Raw genomic sequence first — 20,634 nt, 5'->3', positions numbered from 1 at the left:
CACGTTTTCTGTTGTACCAGTGAGTAGAGCAGAGTGTGCACCACAAGTTCCCTGTTGCCCACTGGGTTGTAAGCAGCAAGGGCAGTGCTTCCTTTGTGATAAACACAAAGACATACATGCAGAAGTACCTCCAGGGGAAAATAAGTGATGGGTGCATTCAGCAACTACAACAAAATAATGAAAAAAGCTAACATTTGTACACTAAATTGGGGCAGGGGGAGTTAACCGCATTTTCCCAGTGTCTCTGTGACCTCTTATTATTCCATTAGTTTCTGGGATAGTATATAAAACACCAAGCTCCATGCTGACAAACACCGATGTTGAAACTATTGCCACTGTGGGTCCAAATAGCCTTTTCCCCTGGGTAAAATTATTATTTGGAATACAAGCAGAATTGTGGTTCCCTGAGCTAGCAGAGCATAAATGAGGGTAGTGATTCATAAGGTGACTCTAGTGAGTTTGCAAATGTGCAACTTTTATGGAGGCTGACACCACGCTGCCTTTTGAGCTGGTAAGCACTTTCTGGCCTCACTACCTCTTCAGGATATTGAGGGCTCCGAAGGATGCAGACTTCTGAGGACAAGCCTTAACCTGAGAGAATGCTGATTTACCAGAAATAAACCCTTCAAATCAGATCACACCCCTGTCAGTAGCTTTTTGAGCGGGAAGATGGTAATTCTGTCTCTTCACGCATTCCTTTAAGTACTTGAACTCTTGTTCCATTGGATTAAGATTTTGGGGGCTGGGTCATCTGGGGTCTTAATTCTATCCTGGAAAGGTTGGAGGAAAGAGGTACTGGTCTAAAAATACTACTCCCTGAACTTTTAAACCTTCAACTCTTTTTGATAATATGACTTCTCTTTCTTAATCCCAAATCTGATTTCTTTTATTTAAAAAAAAAAAATCCATTTATTCTTTGATATCAGCAGACTAAGTTCCAAAAGAGCAGAGAGGAGTATAGAACTGAGCATAGATAGCATTGTACAGAGAAGGAAGTTCAGAGAGTCCATGTAATGATGCCAGTGTGATTGTGCATAATGAGATGTCTGCCAAGTGGGTCCCAGACACTGAGATCCTCTCTGATAGACTCGGAAAGTGTCTTGCCCCAGGTTCTTCTATGACATCGTACCAATTAGCTGATCTAAATGGGCACATATTCAAGCTTGAGGTCATATACAGTTCTCAAAGGCAGGCTGCCCCTGTGAATGGGGCTCTAAACTCACAATCTGTATCATAATAGGCAACAGTGGGGGAAGACCCCAGTGCTGTGATTGAGACCCCCATTTTCCTATTTTGTGGTCTTGGAAGAGCACTTCTTTTTGATGAAGGCCAAGTCTGTTCAGCACACTATCAGGGAAATGTGTGAGGTCAGTTAGACTCTGAAGTTGAAAGGATGTAGGCTCCTGCACTGGGGCTGGGATCAGCAGCGCTCTATTCTCATTAAGTTGACTGAGCAGTGGCAGAGAGTGCCCCGTCTGACTCAGTGTGGCTCCCTGCAGCAATAAGAAGAGGAACAGGACTGACTGTCTTGTGCCCTTCCTGGTCAGCTGACCAAATATTCTGTTACCTGACTCTCATCCTCTGTGACTAAAAAGCACGCACACAGAAACCTTTGAATAGATGCAAACAGTACAAGATTGATTAATTATACAGTAGCCAGACAGGGAACTGGCAGGGCAGGGCAGCTCTTAGGAGACAGACCGTGAACACCAGCCTTGAGCAAACGAAGTGAGCTCCTGAGATGGCGGTAAGGCACATTAGCCAAGGAACCTGTTCCACCACAAACACAAAAGCTGTGTATATCCAAGAGGGGGAGAACTGTTCCCTGAAAGCCACCCAAAGAAAAACAAACAAGCCCCTAAAATATGCTTCCTGTCAGCCTTCAAATATTTAAAAATGTGTGCTTCCTTTGGGGTGAGTCTCATGCTTCTTTTCCCTTGATTTTCAGCTCCCATTTTCTCCAGCAATCATTCAAGCCGAAGTGGAACAGCTGCTGGGGCCGGGCCACCCCCACATCCTGTCAGTCACCCTTCTCCAGGACATAATGTACAGGGGAGCCCCCACAACCCCTCCTCCCAGTTACCTCCACTCACAGCTGTGGACGCAGGAGCTGAGAGGTAAGGCCATCTGTCTCTCTCTCGTAATAGGTGTCGTCGCCAAAATTTTCTCCACAGAGAAGAGCTTTGACAGTTGCTGAATTTTATTAATAATCCGTTGGTGGGTTGAGTTACCCAAAGGTGACATTTTAAAAGTAGCATACACAAAGCGCAGAGACCAAATATCTCATTATCTGTTATATTTTTCCATTGGAAAACAAATGAAACAGTATTGGCAGAAGCTAACTAAAGTGTCAGGTGCTAGAAAACTGCATCAGAATGTCCTTGTCTTTTCCACTTTTCCTCAGTTTGTTTCAGGGACTCAATTTTAAGGTAATATATGCATAGGCTGAGATGCTTTCCAGATGTAAGATGGTACCCCAGTCAGTAGTGTAAGCTTGTCTGTTAGCTTTCCATTACTTTGACAAAATACCTGAGCTAAAGCACCCATAAGAAGGAAAGCTCTATTTGGGCTCGTGATTTCAGAGGTTACAGTTCATGGTTACTTGGCCATGTTGCTTTGGGTAGGTGGCAGCACATTTCATTATAGTGGGAGAGCATGGCAAAGGAAGCTTGTTCCCTTCATAGCAACCAAGGCCAAAGAGAGACTAGATGGGACTGGTGTCTTAATATCCCCTTCAAGGGCACACCCCCAGCAACCTGACTTCCTTCCACTAGGTTCACTTCTTAATGGTTCCACTACCTCCCAATAGTGCCACAGGCTGGTTCCCAGTCCTTCAACACATGTCCTTTGGAGGACATGCAAGATCCAAACTTGCAGGAATTTGGGAGCAGACCATAAAAGGGCACTAGGCCAGAAGGGGGCTGGCTGTTCACTGAAAACTTTACATTGATGTAACTCAAATAGAGATTTCTGGGGGAGAATTTTCAAACAATATGATCTTCACGGTATTCTTCTGAATTCTCCACTGGCTCCAGAGATTTTGGTGAGCCCTTCTCATATTTCTAACCCTTTGTGCTTTTGAGATCACAAACCAAAAGAAAAGTCTGCACAGTGAGTGAAAGACACAGTGATCTAGGCATTGAGGGAAAGCCAAGGCTCTTCCAGATGAATAAATGGGAAACAGCATCCCAGACAATAAGAACATGCACAAGATGTGTGGTAGGAGAGGATGCACACCAGGGAGGCCTCAAAGTGGCATCCGGTGCACATAGCTGATGGAGTCACATATGGTGGGTCGGCTCATGTGGGACCATATTTTCTATGTTATGGTCAGGAATTTCCCCCCTTATCCTACTGTAAGCAAAGAACCATTATGGTCTTTTCATGGCAAAGAAACACAATCATATTAAAATCATAGAGATGGAACTTGGGGATAAGATAGTAGAGTAATTGAGGTTGGAACGGGGAAAGAAGGATGAGGCTGCTGTTGGAAACCTTGAGAATAATATAACTTTCAGTAAGGCAAAGAAATAAGGATTTGCTCAGAGCTTCATTTAGGAAGGAATTGATATATAAGAGAGGGGAGGAGAGAGAGAGAAAAAAAAAAGAAGAGGAGCCAAAAATCAATTTCTGAGTTTTACCTCTAGACACCAATATGGAATATTGTGCCATTAATAGAATGCAGTAGTATGGGGGGAAGGAGGCAGTTGGGTGGAGGGGAGGGGAAATGATGAATTGACTTTAGAGGAGTTTGAGTTTTAAAATTTGAGTTTTAGAGGATTAGGGAGGATCCATGTAGACTTGTCCAATGGGCGATTAGAAATATGAATCAAAGGACCAGACTTATTTTAATAGTTCTGTGGGTGTGGTAGAGTATGGACAATATGGTAGCCTCCTCTCAGGCTCTTTAAGCAAATCTCAAGTGATGACCATCCATTAAGTTCACAGGTATTGTTCACAGACGCACCCTACCAGTTACATGGTATATTCCTGTAAGTTGGGATGAGCTTATTTCTTTCAGCATTTTATATAGCTTCCAATTGGGTTTAAAATGCTATCAGTCATCAGCTTTTCATCATCTCATTTCATTCTGCCTGGCTGAGACTCATACCCCAGGAGGTAGTGAAGCCAGAAACAATCAATCGGAACCTTCCCTTCTGCATTGCATCTCTTTATTAATAGTCATAACAACCCCTAACAAAAATAATCTAAGGAAAGTCATCAGTGGGTCACCTTCTTGTACACATCCTTTTAAAGAATACATGTAGGAAAAGATTTTAAGCATTATTGGATTTAGAAACAACCATGATAATGCAGTTACCTGATGTTTGCATCCTGGCTCTGACAGTTGCTAATTGATGGTGGGCCAAGTTCCTTAGCTGCTCCTGCTGCTTGTTTGTTTTTGACATTTTATTTTATTTCATACCTTTTATGTTTTTAGTTCCTTCTTAAAAATTTTTAAGAATACTATAATGAATACTCATATACACTGCATCCCTATTTACCCATTGTTAATGTTTTGCCATTCTCTCTCTCTCTCAACCCTTATGGGGGAGATACTATATTTGTGTACTTGTTTATTATTTCTAAACCATTTGGGAGATACTTGCAGATACCATTGAACTCTATCCATAATTACTTTAATAGAGATCTACATAGAAGAAGATTCTCCTGCATAATTTCAATACAACAATCATGATCAGGATATTTTAACACTGATACATTAATGTTATCTAAAAGGTAATTTATATTCAGATTACCCAAATTTCGTGAATAATATCCTTTACAGCTAAAGGGGTTGTTTTTAAAAATTTTCCTTTTTATGATTCAGGGATCTAAAAAGGATCGCACAATGCATTTAATTCTTATTTCTGTTTAGTCTCCTTGAATCTAATGAAGTCCTCAGCTTTATTATCATCATCATCACATTGTCTTTCAGGACACTTAGGTATTTTGAGAAACTCAAGACATTTATTTTGAATAGTGCTCCATGGTTTAGTTTCATCTGATTGTTCCTCCTAAACAGATTCATTATAAATATTTTTGGCAGGAATACTGCATAGGTATATGGTGTTCCTTAGCTTTTTGAGACCTAGTTTGCAGCTCATGGGGAATTAGAATTAAATGAACCAAAGCAGGTAATGTGCGTAGCATGTTATGTGGCTTGAAGCAGGTATGCAGTAGCTCAGTGTGGATAGTCATGTAAAGATCAGACCTCAGAACAGCTGAGGGATTTGGGTAGAGAAGCCAGAGGAAGCTGTTATGTGATCACAGTGGCTGATAATGTGAATAATCATGGAAGAGTAGATGGAGAAGAGGGATGGGATGGTACTCTGTACACGTGGCTGAAAGAAGTGGACATTTGCACTTTGGTGGCTTTCCTTGCTGCCCTACTCTTCCTTCAGGATGCATGTCCCGACCCTGTGCCAACCCAGCTGAACGTGGGCAAGTGTGAGTGTGGCAGGTTATCTCTTCCTATTGGATTTGGTAAAGAGCATGACACGTAACAGCCCTGAATTATTCACTGTGTTTGCATTAGTGACCAGGATTAAAACATGAAGAGGAAATGTGCTTACCTTCCGTTTTGGGTTTATATATCTTTGCCTCTGTTTGCCTGGGAAATCCCCCAGTAAAAACTTCAGCAGTTTCTTAACGGAAATAAGTTTATCACACTTTGGGATTTTTAGTGGGACACTGGCATCTTTTCCTGCTTTGTGGGCATTGATTCATCATTTATTTAGTTTTAACTTAATAAAATTGGCTGAGTCACTGTCAGAAGTCAGGAAAGGTCCACCACATCTACCATTTAGCATCAGGTTCTTTGATCTTTACCATCATAAAATAAAATAAAATGCAAGTTCTCTCAACTTGATGAGATTTCATTTTTATTTTGAAATATCTGAATTACACATCATTTCAGTGATTTTAGCAGTACTGCACCACATCACCCAATGTTGATTTAAACTTATTATGGGAAGTGTTGTTTTACTATGTCATGTGCAACAAGCCAGTGGTACTTTATAACACTGACTTCCCATGAGAGAAACTCTGCATCTTTGAACATGTTAATTAATTGGGTTTCACAGTTTGTCTGTTAGACCAGACCAAAAATAATTGATGGAAGTCTTTGTTTTTGAAATGGAGAAATGTTAGAAGTTCCACCAGTAAGTCAGCTGAGTTTGTGTCACTTGTCTTATGTAAGAGAATACTAGCCATCTCCCTGCCTTCTGAAGGCTACAAATATGTGGTCTGCAGTAGTGACAGAGATTTGTGAACCAGACACAGTGGAGGGACTTAACAAAGGTTTCCTAGGAGTCCCACTTCTGATCCAGGGAAGACTAAAAAGAAAGGATATGGTCTCTTCACAGAGTGTACAATCTAGTACATGAATCATCTAGAAAATATTAGGAATAATTATTTTGGAAAAAGTAGTCAGAGCACCCTTACTAAAGTTTCCTCAGTCCTTACTGAGTTTTGGGAATCCTTAATGGTTTTCATTTATAATGTTTTATTTCAGATGTGGCATTGCTAGAATTCTAGGCACTTTGGTTACATGTGTGGTCTTTCTGTGACTGTCAGTAGCTAGGGTTCACTTTCACAAGTACCATTTTCTCTAATTCATCATTGGAAACAGTGTTGCTTGCCTAGACACTAAGAGTCAGAGATGGCAGACATTTTTTATTGAATGGCTTTTTAATTCTGAAGAGTTCTTCACTTCCAGTCAAGTCAGCTTTACTTACTACTGCTGACTTAGTTTGCTTGTTTTACACCTTATTTCAGTCTTTATTTCTATCCAAAGACTTTCCTTCTTTCCTATCCTTGTCCATTTACTACCCTGCCTTTGAAGCTCTGCTCAGGTCTCAATGTTAAGAAGCCTCCCTGCCTCTCACAGCCCACAGAGACAGGTCCACCTGTTGAATTGCTTAGTTCTTATTATCTGTACCATGATTTACCATTTATCAGATGTCACCGTGCTAACTGAGTTATTTGCTTTTGGTGGGCAGGAACCTTAAGTGTCCTCATAACCTCCAGAGTGTTTTTATCTGAGTTACACAATGGTAGATGCTAAAGGAATATTTACCAAGGGAAAAAGACCATGGAGAGCAATGCATAGGAAAACAGGAAATCTTTGTCAACTTCCATTGTATAGGTGGAGGAGCCCAAAAAGGAATGGTCTTCTTGATTTATTGGTTGGAAGGACAGTGGCCTTGATTCTCAAAAGTTCCCATCAACTTATGTATACTGCATGCATTGATACAACACCTAGTTGCTCTGAAACATGCATTCAGGCACACACACACATGCATATTGCTAAGGATCCCTTACCACCTTCCACCTCTGGGGTTCCCTACGATGCTTTCTTGTGATCTTGAGTACTAGAAGCCTGATACGCTGCACTCTCTGGTGCCTGCTGCTTTTCTGTTCTTCCCTCCCCAGGATTTCCTGAGCAATCAAAGGCAATCATGTCTTCACTCACTCAACTTTTTTCAGTGTTTCTACTTTTTTCTCTCCACACATAATCTTTCTTCTCCTTAATCTCCTAATATATATATATGCAATAATTATAAGAATCATATAAAATATCAAAGTTTACCATAATCTGTTTTGCTATTAGGAGTTCATTTTGTTCATTGAGTCTTTCAGTTAACTGATATTTGTGTAGCAGCAGTATGCTGGAAGTTGATCATAGAGTGGTAAACAGGGCTAATGAAAGCCCTGCCCTCTTAGAGTATTGTCTAACGGCAGACAGCTTAGACAGTGATAATTTGGAGCATTAAGAAAAGGTGATACAGGGGGCTGTGGAAACATACAGAAAGAGCATGTAATCCAAAAGGGATTACATGAGAAGGGAGAAACAGGAAGAAAGGTCTCTCTGAAACTGGACAGTCTGTGGACAACAGAGTTGTATACAACACAGGCTTTGTGTAAAGTTGAGAGGGAAGGGTACAAGCAGTCATGGTGCTGAGTGTGTGACCAAGGGAGGAGCCTCAGCAGCCACATTGAGGAGTGTGGGCTTTATTTTGAGCACAAGAACTTATGTACTGGGCCAATCAAGAACTGTGGAAACTCTGGCCTACATGCCAAATGTGCCTGTTGTTCACCCACAAAAATTTCAGAATACATTCTGTGCCAGCTAGAAGAAATGACAAGGAATGGGAAAAACTGGTTCACTCAATATTCAGTCAGCCAGAGACTTTCCTATTCTTTGTGCCTCCTGGACTGGTGAGGTAGCACTATGGGTTTTACATTATTTTTCTTCTTAGTACAATATGAAGAGATAGTTTTGTCTCTTTTCATTCTAAGAGTGTGTTTTATATGATCATGACCTATCAGGGCTTTGAAGGTCACTGAGTGTTAAAAAAGAAAAAACAAAAACTCCTTTTTAAAATAGCCTCCATCTTAGAGGCAAAGTGACAAACATTTGGAGATTAGAGCTCTAGTATCAGCAAGAACTTGGCCTCTCTTGTGTCTATTACATTAGGGAAGACTTGAATATGACTAGAACCGTCCACATGACTGTTTGCGGTTGCATTTTACTCAGTGAACATTAAACAGAGGCTCCTTGCTGTATATCACAGAAACCTAATTCACCTCCTGGGCAACAAATAAACATAAACGTGGATGAAGGATAAAGTTCATCAATATTGATCAATAGAATAGTTGAGAAAAGCCGTAGTCACAACACAAATATGAGCCATAAATATCCTTTTGTTTCCACCTGACTCCTCATCACCCAGTGGTAGAATCTGTTGCTGTGGAGCTCACCTTGTGTCATGAGAACTCTTCTTTCTCTTTGGGCTATAGTACTTTCTGTTTAGAAGTCAAAGTGTTCTCTTTGTTTAGTATCCACAAGGGGATCATTTTCTTTCTAGCAAGGTGAGGTCCACAGTCAATATGAAGACAGGTGAGGTTCAAAATCCACTTCTCCCAATACCCAGTTGCACATAGTCCCACCCTCCCCCTTTACACCCTTCTTGAGAACCACTGAATGTACTAAGAGGTGTTCCTTAAGTCAGTGCTCTGAGTTGTACAGAGGCAGAAAATTCCTAGCCTTGGAAATGGAGATGTTTTATGTTTTAAAAACATAAAAAAAACCTAGGAGTCAACTTTGATCCTTCCTTTTCCCAAAAGCTCACATCTAGTTAATCTGTAGGTCCCTAAAATACATTTCACACCCCCAGCCCCTCCCATCTCAAGTATAACAGTTTTCTAATGGGTGTCTCCACAACTCATCTTGTCTGTTCGCAATCTTCCACCCTGACACCACCAAACATACAGGGCCTTTGTTCTATACCACAAGAATTTCCCTTTATAAGTTCAATCATCTCTTTCCTGCTAAAATTCCTCCCCATCATACTTGGAATAAAATCCAAAGTCTTGTTTGTAGTGTACATGGACCTCTGTGGTCTGACCTTAAACAAATTTACCTACCATGACTACCCTATTCTTAATCCACTCCAGCCACACCAGCCTTCTCACTGTTCCTAGGAAACACTGACTTATTTTGCTTCAGGAACTTTGCACTTGCTGTTCCTGAAACCTGAAAGGCTCTTTCACCAGACCTTCATGACTTGTATCTTCACTTCTGGTGTCTGCTCAAGTGTTGCCTTTCAGAGAAGCTTTTCTGGACTACTCCCTTAAACTTTCCAGCTCTAGTTTCACTCTATTCTTCAGCTTTGCTCTATTTTTTTCTTCATTAACTTTTCACCCCCCTGAAATTGCAATTTTTTTTTTTTTTTTTTTTTTCTGACTTGATTTCATTCCACCACACTGGAAGCTCCCAGAGGATGGACACTAGGTAGACAACCACCTGTGGCTAACCCCCAGTGCTTCCAAGGGGACCGAAGGAATTTTGTGGAATGAATGGATGTGGATAGAAGGGAGGACTACTACTATAATTCCATATTATTCTGGAAAATGAGTAGTAACCCTGAGCACATGATTATCCTTCTTCCAGCTCCTAGTCTCCTTTAGATCACATCCTGGGAAAGCAGAGACATTGCTGTGAACCTGAATGCACAGTCTACCAAGCAAACAGCTAGAGTCGTGGTTCCAATATTTTTTTTTCATCAGATTATTTTCCGTGTATTTTTATTTAAAATATACATTGATTCTCCAATGTATTTGTATTTGATGTGTTGGTTCTAGCTTAATTGTAATCACACATCAAAAACAATCTATAGGATGTCTGTAAAAGGTGCTATTTTTTTAAGTGCCAAGGAATTCAGCTTCGGAAAGCCAAATTCGCCATCTTTATTTTGTTCCCACATTCCAAAAAATGTACCTCATGTAAGCCCAAAATGATGTTTTTTTAGTCCCCTTGGATTTTTGGTCAGGAAAGTGAGTCATGACAGTAAGAAGGAAGGCTTGAGGTAAAATAGAATTTCTTTTCTTGCAGCCTCTACAGTAATGCGTTAGCATGAAGCAACCGTGGTATGTGGTATTGTCACTAAGCTATGATGTTATTCAGGCATGTCAATGTGTGTTTTTTCCTCCAGCAAGTCATATGGAGCTAGACTTCCCGAAGTAAAAACCCAACAGCCATTCTTGCTCAAGTCAAGACATCACATATTCCAAAGTGCTGCCTCTCTGATGTAGAACAGGCTGTTCTAAGGAAAACCTCTACTTACTGTTTTAACAGTATAATCTAGAAATCGCGGTCTTTTTCCTCCTAACCAGGGATGTTCGGGAGACTTAGCTGCTAAGAGACTATCTTGTTGCAAGTGAAGGACTATCTGTTTATTAGTGGTGAGGAGACTGTTGGTTGAGCAGAAACCAAGAGCAAAGTTATTTGAATAAGTCTTTTTGCTGCTTTTTCTGAAATAGTCTTTGGTTGCTTTCTGTTTAGTTTCAAGATGAAAAAAAAAAAGTTCTCTGATATAGTCATTTTTCTCTTCAGAGTAAATGATTAGGATCCTTCTCTTGCAAAGATGTTCACCTCTCAGAGATCGAATCTGTGGTCTCTGAACAAACATAATGTCAAAGGAGACATTTGCACCAACTAAGCAAATGTCTCATGTGCTTGGACATGAGTTGGTACCAAGTCAAAAGCCATTCTACTTTGGTACCAAGTTGGGAACCAGCAGTGCATGATCTATAGTAGTTCTTCAATGACAGCAAATTACATTTGTTGAATATTTATCTTCCCAGGTTACTGAATAAGGTTCTAGAGATACAAGATGGTAGTAAACATCCAGGGATTTATGCTCTTACCATCTCTAAGAGCCACGAACCCTTCTCTGATTGTGGAGTCTTTCTATATATGCTGTTTCCTCTAGTTCATTTCTCTAGTCAAATATTGAGTCTTATCTTCAGGACAGGTGCAGAAAATTTCTCTTGTGGTTGCTACAATAGTAACCTGACATCTGATGATGAAAAATGAACACAAGTAAACAGCACATGTCTTTATTTACCAAGGCACTACCCAGTTCGTTTCTCTTAAAATTTACATATTACATTGACTTTTGAAGTGTTATTTGGCAGTGACTACCAAAGATACCTAACCATACTTGGCAGATATACTGTGTTTGAAGTTGGTTCTTAGAGTTCTTCTGGTGTCTTCAAGAGACTCATGTTTGCTTTTTGAAAACACAAAAAGGCATGGGATAGTCCATTTTTGTATACCTATGCCTCCTGTTCTCATGTTTAGCCAGAAATAACCCTTATTTTTTTTTTTTCTCATTTCTCATCTGGCATTCTCATTATACTCTTTTATGAATGTTTTATCTCTCATCCAATGCATTCTGTTGCAAAACAGATTGAACGTTATGTCTGACACCATGCTGAACAAGAGTCTTCCCTTTGCCACAGAGGCATGAGTTAATCCCCTTGATTTGGTTTCCTTCAGTGGCCCAAGCAGTGATATCATTGCAGAAACTTTTTTTATAGCAGAATTTTTTATATCAAATGTCTTAAGACTTCTCTGGATAAACTTTCTTCTGGTTGGTGTTTTTTGAAAAAGGAGAATTTGGCAGAATCAGACTTCTCTTCTCTCTTTCTCCCCATCACTTAGGATTCTGAAGCAGACAAACAGTAGAATCACAGCCAGTTCTGTAGTCAAGATATTCCAGAAAACTTTAGCTCTTGGTCCTGCATAATACCCTAATGTTCTCCTCTTCTTCCTTTTCATTTCCACAATGGGGGAATAGCAATATCCTGGGTCCTAATTCAGCATTTACTCCCACCCCCCCAAAAAAAACACTCTGTGCCTTTAGCATTGATGACTTTGTTTTCCTGACATACAGTTGCTTCCTATGCCCAAATGGGGTAGCCTTCCTCCATAGCACTCTAGCCTTTCATTCTAATGCTCACTCACTCATCATGATTTGCACTGGAGTCTCCTTTAAAAATTCTTGATGCTCATTTACCTATAGCCACCTTCACAGTCCTTGTTTGATCCTGCTCAGTGGAGGCTCAGGTGATCATTTGTGAGTCTTGGTTTTATCCAATTTTATGAATTATTTGAAGTTCATATTGACCCTGTCTTTCATAAGGAGACAGAAACACTAAACTATTCCAGAGGACAGATTAGGCTCTTGGACTATTTGGGGACTGAGTCCTCAGACAGACATACAGCTCTTGGCCAGCTTTGGTCTTGCCCAGATGGACAGTGTTGCAATTACCCACACTTCCCAGCGGCCATTTCTTCATTACTAAAAGCTGGTCTTGATTGTCTCTGAAGCCGAATTCAATTTGCAGTTCCCCCAGTAACGTGCTGTGATTCATTTGGGGACAAATCTGGATTGAACTGAGTCCAAGTGTCTCTTTTGTGAGACAGAAGGGAAGTATAAGTAGATACTATAGTCACCCAGATGAGTCAGCCAGGAATTCATGAAGTGATTTATAAATCGTTATAAAGACCACTAAAGTCTACTAAAATGGAGCGCTGTCTGGCTGTACAAAGTGGGGTATTATCATTGGGGGGCTTTTTTAGATGTTAAATCAGATGTGAAATCCTTAAAACTGAGCTTTTCTTTTTAAGTTTTGAAAAGGATTCTTTTCCCCCCTCTGCAGTTGGCCAACTGCTAAAGCCATTTTTCATTGATTAGTTTTCACAGATGAATTTTAAAACTACCACAGATGATACCCTGCAATTCTTTGGGGAAATGAAAAAAAAAAAAAATCCCTCCCCAAATTCATCGTAGATCAGTTTGTATCCATTATTTCTACTCTCTGGCAGCAAATCAATAATACTTTTGTGTGTGAATACAAAGAAACAAGCTGTTCTAATATATTCTCCCTTCTTTGGGAGGTCTGTAGCCCTGGTGGCTTGGAGAAGGAGGGAGAAGCTGTCCCAAACACAGGCCAACCAACATTTAATCTAATTGATCATGTAAACACATAAGTTCCTTCTTTTCAAAGTGATAACCCCCAGAATAGTGCTAAAACACAGTTCCACATTGCTGGCTAGAGCTGCTTGTGTGTACAGCACAGAGGAAGAAAAGTTAAGACATTATGTAGGACATGTGCCTGACTTGCAACACAATCAGTTAGTAAACTTTGTTTAAAGAAATAAACTTGTAAGTTGACAGAGAGAAAACCTGACCTGAAAGGAGTTACCCAGTTAGCAAGACCCAAGGAATATGCCCAACTAGTACCTGAAGAACCCCAGTTCAGGACTCAACAACTTCACCCAGAGCAAACTGGCCACACTTGCATTGTCAGAGTCTTCAAAGGAAGTAGGTTGCTGATACACCTTTCTACCATAATAAGGATTAAAATATCAGATGCCCCAGAACCCCTCTTCCTTTCTTCTCTCACCCCACCCCTCAGGCTTGCTTTGCATTCCACTGGAAAGGTTTCTCTTACTTTCCAGGGATAAAGTGGTATTTGGAGAACTAGCCTTGCAACTTTGGGTAACTCACTTCCCCTCTCTAGACCTCTCTTATTTTTATGCAGAAAGGCTGCACTCCAGTCCCCCTCCAGCTGGAGCAATCCATGGCTGTATGTGTTTGTGAGCTTGTACACGCCACTGAAAAATCCAGTACCAAGAAGTTAGACCCTGGCCTGAGAACAAGACTCACTGTTTCTAAAAATTAGAAAGAAGAGCGAAGGTTTGTCATTCTTGGAGCCTTAGTTCCTGTTTCTGAATAGTCCTGGAAGAAAAAGAGTCCTAAGACTTTTTATTTTCAGAACTATGTAGTAGGTTTTTTTAAATTATTTTTTTAATTTTTTTATTTTTACAGACTGCACTTTTATTCATTGTACACAAATGGGGTACATCATTTTGTTTCTATGGTTGTACACAATATAGATTCATACCATTTGTGTAATCATACATGTACATAGAGTAATGATGTCTGTCTCATTCCACAATTTTTCATACCCCTTCCTCTCATTTCCTTCTACATAATCTAAAGTTCCCCCATTCTTCTCTCACTCCCCACACCCCCACACCCTTTATAAATCATTCTCCACTTATCAGGGAAAACATTCGACCTTTGGTTTTTTGGGATTGGCTTATTTCACTTAGCATGATATTCTCTAGTTCCATCCATTTACCTGCAAATGCCATAATTTCATTCTTCTTTATGGCTGAATAATATTTCATTATGTATATATACCACAGTTTCTTTCTTTAACCATTCATCTGTTGAAGGGCATCTAGGTTGGCTCCACAATCTAGCTGTTGTGAACTGAGCTGCTATAAACACTGATGTGGCTGTGTTACTGTAGTGCTGAACCAGTATCAAGCACTAGGTCACAGGTTAAAATCAGGATCTCTTAAATGTGCACTTTATTTAGATCAATTATTCCATAAACTTGTATTTGATCACCAAAAAGTTGTCAGACATTCATTTTCTTAAGTACTTCAATATCCCTGACTTCCCAATTCCAAGTTTTCATAATCCACCTTACCCCTTAACTCACATAATTTATTTTTCCCCATTACACTTACCTACTCAATCCCAAAACATAGTTAACACACTTAAATATGTTCATTTCTCCCTCATTAAAATATAAGTTCCAGAAGGGTGCATCTGTGTCCTTGGTTGCTATATCCTTAGTGCTGAGAGCAATACTCAGTACATATCTCTTGAATGAATCAATAAATATTATCTCACACTTTACAATCCCCAGTGAGAATTGGGATATCTATATATACACTTGAAATTGAAGCTAGAAGAAGTAAGAGGATTTACTTAAGATTGCCCAACCTACTAAGGGACAGAGCCAGGATCCAAGCCCAGGAGGGCCTGACTTCTGGTCCTTCTGTCTTCGTATATCCTCCTGTTTTTCCTGTCATTAGCCCTTCTTCTACATGTGAACCTTAATAGTGTACTCACCTCAGCTGGGACTTACGGTTCTGTGAAACATTCTGGCATTGAGTACTGCATTTCCAGGAAGGATAACCACTTTGATTCTGACCCTACTCTACTGCAAGATTGGGGAGCTGGATAGCAGAGGGTGGGGGCAGGGAAAGGAGGGAGCACAGCACAGAAGGTAAGGAGCATGGCCAAGTAATTCTCCAAAGCAGTCAGCCATTTTCTGAGGTGTGTAGATAAAAATATCTGTAGAAACATTTTAAATACCCCTACCCAAGAGGATCTTTTATCAGCCTTTCAAACCTGCTTCCCTACCACTACCAATCCCCACCCCCCACCCACCTTCCTTCTTGGCAAACCATTGCTCACCCTAGGGTTATACAAACTCCCCCACCAAGTGAGTGGAAATGGTTGACTCAGTTCTCTGGTTTGCTTTTGTGTGATCTGTTTCTGGTAAGCTGTGATGTTTTTCTCAGGTCTGTTGTGCCTGTGTACACAGCAATCATCTATTTCAGGGACCCGCAAAAGGCTCAAGAAGAGAATAAAAAACTATGTGGAAGGAAACCTTTGAAATGTCCACTGCAGATCCACAGCTGGTGGACAGGGCTGAACCTAGAAATGATTTCAGAAAGCCTTTCTCCTGCTCTTGGACACACTGTCACTCAGCATGAATTAGAGTGATGTCACCTTGGCCTGATGTAATTGGGGAATGAGATATTCCAGAGAGGAAAACTGGAAATAACTCAGTCTATCCTTGTATTAAATTTTTTTTATTTATTTTAGCATCAAAAATTAATTCATCTTCTTTTGATTTAAATAAAAACCCTCAACGTTTTTGAAGGTGAATACTCAGAGCATAATAATTTATGTATACGTTGAAGATACAAGGTTGTAAATTCAGGGTTGGAAAGATACTTAGAAAATGAGGTTCTGAGCCCCCCTCCTTAAGCCTCAGAAAGATTACTATTTAGTGAGTTTTGCATGCTGTTTGTTGTTTGCTGTCTGCACTAAATGGCCTTAAACTACCCAGTGTCTTGAATTCTGTTGTCTTTTCAAGTCACTTTTCTGGCACCTGTCTTGCTGAGAATCTTCCGTGGTTTTTTTTGGATGTTCCCAGGGGCCTTGCCCATAGCAGTAAGACAGTGTTTCACCTGCTCTCCTATTCTGTTTCTTACCTTGGATTTTAATTTTCTATTTCCGCTTTACTATGAGCAGGTAAACAAGTAACCAAATTTATGAAAATTAATTTTAAATTAATAGGTCATGAGAGATTTTTCAGTAAAATACCACATAATGTTTTAGGCAGTAACAAAATTGATTTTATCTGCTTTGCTTAACATCTCTATTTATATGCACTCCCTTCTGATACTGGACTTTTTAGTGAAGAATTCACGTTCATACTTCCTTGTTCCTAACAATTGTCTGGATGATGGTGATCACTTCCTGTCACTAAATTTAGAAGTTCTGTAAATTTAGAAGTTAAAATTTGTGTACTTAATTCTTTCCAAACCAAGGCCTCCTTTATGTATATATTCATTTCTGAGAATACCTTATGTTAAAATTTTGTTAATACTTTTGTATGGGGCAACACTGTTTTGAAATTGTTAACTTTGTATCTTAGAATCTCATTTGTTTGAAAAACAGGAAGATCCAGTCTGAATTGCAAAAAGCAACATGTAGAGTCAGTGGAAGACATAGCATTTTATTTCCCCAGATATCTGCCATAGCAGTGTTAAACCCCCTTGTTGTGTGCCTACACATTTTCCCCTTTACTCAAAGTTGTCATTATATTGAGGAATTTTGGTCACTAAGAAAGTATAGCCAGTTTTTGGAACCTATATGAATGAATAAATAAGAATAATTTGTAATGACTATATAATTGTATGAAATCATAAAGACACGTGTATGTATAATCTCCATGTAACTATAGAACCTACATTATAGATGATTCCTAAACTGTTGAGATGGATTCTATTCTTTTGGTTGGTTAGAGTTAGGTATTCCCCCTTTTTATAGCTAGTAATCCTAATTTATTCTTTCTCCAAATTCTCTCTCTCTCTCTCTCTCTTTCTCTCTCTCTCTCTCTCTCTCTCTCTTTTTTTTTTTTTTTTTTTTTTAGTACCAGGGATTAAACTCAGGGACACTCACTGAGCCACGTCCCCAGCAGTATTTTTTATTTTATTTAGAGACTTGGTCTCACTGAATTGCTTAGTGCCTCACTTTTGCTGAGGCTAGCTTTGAACTCTGGATCCTCCTGCCTCAGCCTCTTGAGCCACTGGGATCATAGATATGCAACACCGCACCCAGCTCCAAATTCTTAAAGCATAATATTTTATACACTTTATATTGCAAGAATCTTTGCCTCCTTTCTCTGTCCATCTTTTCTACTCTGTTAATCAAACCCATGTTTGTGAGTCAGACTTATTGTACTGTGGGCACAGTGGTTGTGAAACAAAATTGTCCTCCTGCATCAGACAGATTATGGCAGGTCGTGCTTCCCAAAGGCTGCCGACGTGCCCGTCCACACATCTCTCCGCCCCATTAGTCCTCAGCAGGAAGAGGGTGGCAGAAAAAAAAGGCAAAAATCCCTTCTACGCATTGCCACTTTTATCCTCAAATGAGGAAATAGAACTAGAAAGCCAATCAGAGGATCTTCCTCCCTTTCCCAAAAAAACAAAATTGAGACATCAAAGATGACAATTTGATAGTGACATAGGTTGTCTTGCAATTCAAATCCTCCCCCTCTCCATCCCTGGGAACCTTGAATGACCAGGGAATTCCAGGATTGAGTAGTAGTGTGGACTCCTTCTGCTCCTAAAGTCTTGATTCCACAGTCTCTCCTTCCTCTCTTACAACCACAGAGCAACTTGTGAGACACATTCAGGACTTGTTTCCCCAGAAAATAGCCTCCATACGAGGAATCCTGGCCTGTGGGCTTTACTGAATGTTTTCAGGCGATGTCAGGATTGGTTTGCTGCCTTTTCTCTCAGGGCCACTCAGCACATCTTTTTGGGGTAATTCCAATTACCGTGATATGCCTAGAAAAATTGATATTTACACAGCACAGGATACTTGGTTACTATTCTCTTTCAGCAGAGTGAAAACCTAAATGATGGATTAGCAGGCATCCCACCTCAGCTGGTTTCCTAGAGCCTCCCCCGACTCCTTTGTTCCAGAGGTTAATGAGTCTACATCTCTGCTTTTGGTTTCTACATCGCCCTCTTACATAGACTCATGACATCTCTCAGGGGAAATGCAAAAAGAACCTGGCATTTTTGTCCCATGCTTTCTTACTGCTGCAATACACATGTCTTATTAGATATTCTGGTTCAAAAGGTTTCAAATTACTTTATATACTTGTTCATCTCCCTTTTTATCATCCATGGTCCTACACAAAAGCCCAAGCAAGTGGATTTATTTGTTCCTGTGAAATAAGTGATATAAACAGATGGTGACTTATATGTTTTAGTGAAAAACAAAGCCTGTCTTTCTATACAGTGTAAAAAAGAGAATATTAAAAGTTTTCAGCTCAACAGACTCCCCCCCCCACCTTTGGAGGCCAGGACTAAACAACTCATTGCTAGTATAGTTTTTTCCCAAAATAATTTTGCTGCTTTATCTCACTGCATTAATAGACCCTCTGCTTTCTCCCCCAGGCTTGTACCAACCCCCCACTAAACCAACAAGTTGAGTATCATTTCAATTCTCTGTGGACATTGCCCAGCTTTAACATTGTTTTCACAAGTATACCTTCCTTCAATGTTAGGAAAAATACTCATTTTAAACCTAGTGAGTCAGATCCTGCCAGTTGTACCTTACAATTGGAAGATCAATCTGCACTCATCCATTTTTTTAATCTCTGGTCACTTGGAGATTTCGCCCCATTTAAACACCATTACACCTCCTCCCTGAAGCCAACCGTCTTGTGATTGGCACGTGTTACTACAAAAGATGTCCTACATTGTGTTCCTGCTATACCCTCAGGAAGATTCTTTGCCAAGCGCAGAATTCACATAGACCTCTTGAGTTCTGGGTTTCAAATCATACTTGACCTTTGAGATTTGAGTTAATTTATTCTTGGCAAAAGAAAATGTATTGTTTAAAGAGAATAGGATCCAAGAGGGTCATAATAAGGACTTGTAACACTTCTTGGACCTCAGATATGTCTTGCAAAACAAAACGTTTATGAGCTAAGTGCAAATGATTCAGAAACATACGGATCGAATTTCCCCTAAGATCCCTAAAATGCAAGAGGATTTAAAAATTAGCAGAAAGACGGCCTGGCAAAAGATGTGCTTTGCATTTCACCAAACCCAGGGTATTTGAAATTCAGCTTAAGAAGTTTGACCAACCCAAACTGTGACTAGGTTTGCCTTTGCTGGTGTCTTTTATGCCCTCAATACCTCAATGAAAAACTCAGTAGCTAAAAGGGAGAGAGAAAAGTTCTAAAAGTTGGTTTAAAGGGCTGATTGTCACACATGTGGGGCCAGAATGGGGGTCAGACTTGGCTTTGGTGGGTTTCTCTGCTCCTGTGATTTTTGTCCCTCATGTTGCCCTTTGTAATTGTTTTCTCAGGTATGTACCTTCTGCTCCATCTCCTCACCACATCAGCCCCCGGAGAGTTCCGGCTCCTTCCTCAATACTGCAGAGAACACAGCCTCCCCACACCCAGCAACCATCCAGTTCACACCTGAAGTCCTATCAGCCGGAGACAAACTCTTCTTTTCAACCAAATGGTATCCACGTTCATGGTAAGTGGGAGCAGCAGTCCCTTGAGTTCTGAAGAGTGCCGTTGTGCTCTTGCTTTTAATCAAGTGTCTCAGTTCCCAGTTATGAGTTTCAGATATTGTTACACATCGGACTTAAGCTTTTAGAATTTTCCTCTAAAATTTCACACTTCATAGGCATGAAATCTTATATTGTTTTCCTGACTTTGACCCTAAGGTGACATGACTTATGATACCCGACACTGGTCAGCCCAAGGCAAACTGGAACAGGACACTGTTGCCTGGACCCAGTGCTCTGACACCTCAAGGACAGGCCCGGACAACAGTGTCCTGTTTCTAAACAGTCACCAGCCCACATGACAGAAGACCATGGGAGTCCTGGTGCCACACCTGCCCCTCTGCTGGGTCTTTGCCCCCAGCTCCATTAAGCTAGATCCTCTCATCCTTCAAGGCCCAGGTGAAATGACACCTCTTCCCTGAAGCCTTTCCTAGTCCCTCAGCTGATTGAATTGCTTCTGGCTCTGAACTGATGGCAGCTCACCTGTTATCTGTCTGCTCGAACTTCTGTTCATGCTCTGTTGTAATTTACTTATTTGGGAGCAAAATTTTTAGGGCAGAATTCTCTGACCATTGTCGTATCT

The 20,634-nt window shown here is 40.3% G+C and overlaps 1 protein-coding gene across 12 annotated transcripts in view; it reads left to right on the top strand.

Annotated features, from left to right (window-relative positions):
• GLIS3 (GLIS family zinc finger 3) overlaps positions 1 to 20,634 on the top strand; it is a 424,300-nt gene that overhangs the window by 378,678 nt on the left and 24,988 nt on the right. For all 12 annotated transcript variants that reach the window (XM_079113026.1, XM_079113034.1, XM_079113032.1 and 9 more), the window contains 2 exons: positions 1,949 to 2,117; positions 19,842 to 20,017. In XM_079113026.1, the coding sequence (XP_078969152.1) occupies positions 1,949 to 2,117; positions 19,842 to 20,017 (345 nt within the window). The remainder of the gene's footprint in view (positions 1 to 1,948; positions 2,118 to 19,841; positions 20,018 to 20,634) is intronic.

Source organism: Sciurus vulgaris (genome assembly GCF_902686455.1).
Source record: "Sciurus vulgaris genome assembly, chromosome: 15".
Taxonomy (NCBI): Eukaryota; Metazoa; Chordata; class Mammalia; order Rodentia; family Sciuridae; genus Sciurus; species Sciurus vulgaris.
The sequence above is the reverse complement of the archived record's forward strand: the minus strand, read 5'-3'. Positions and strand labels throughout refer to the sequence as shown.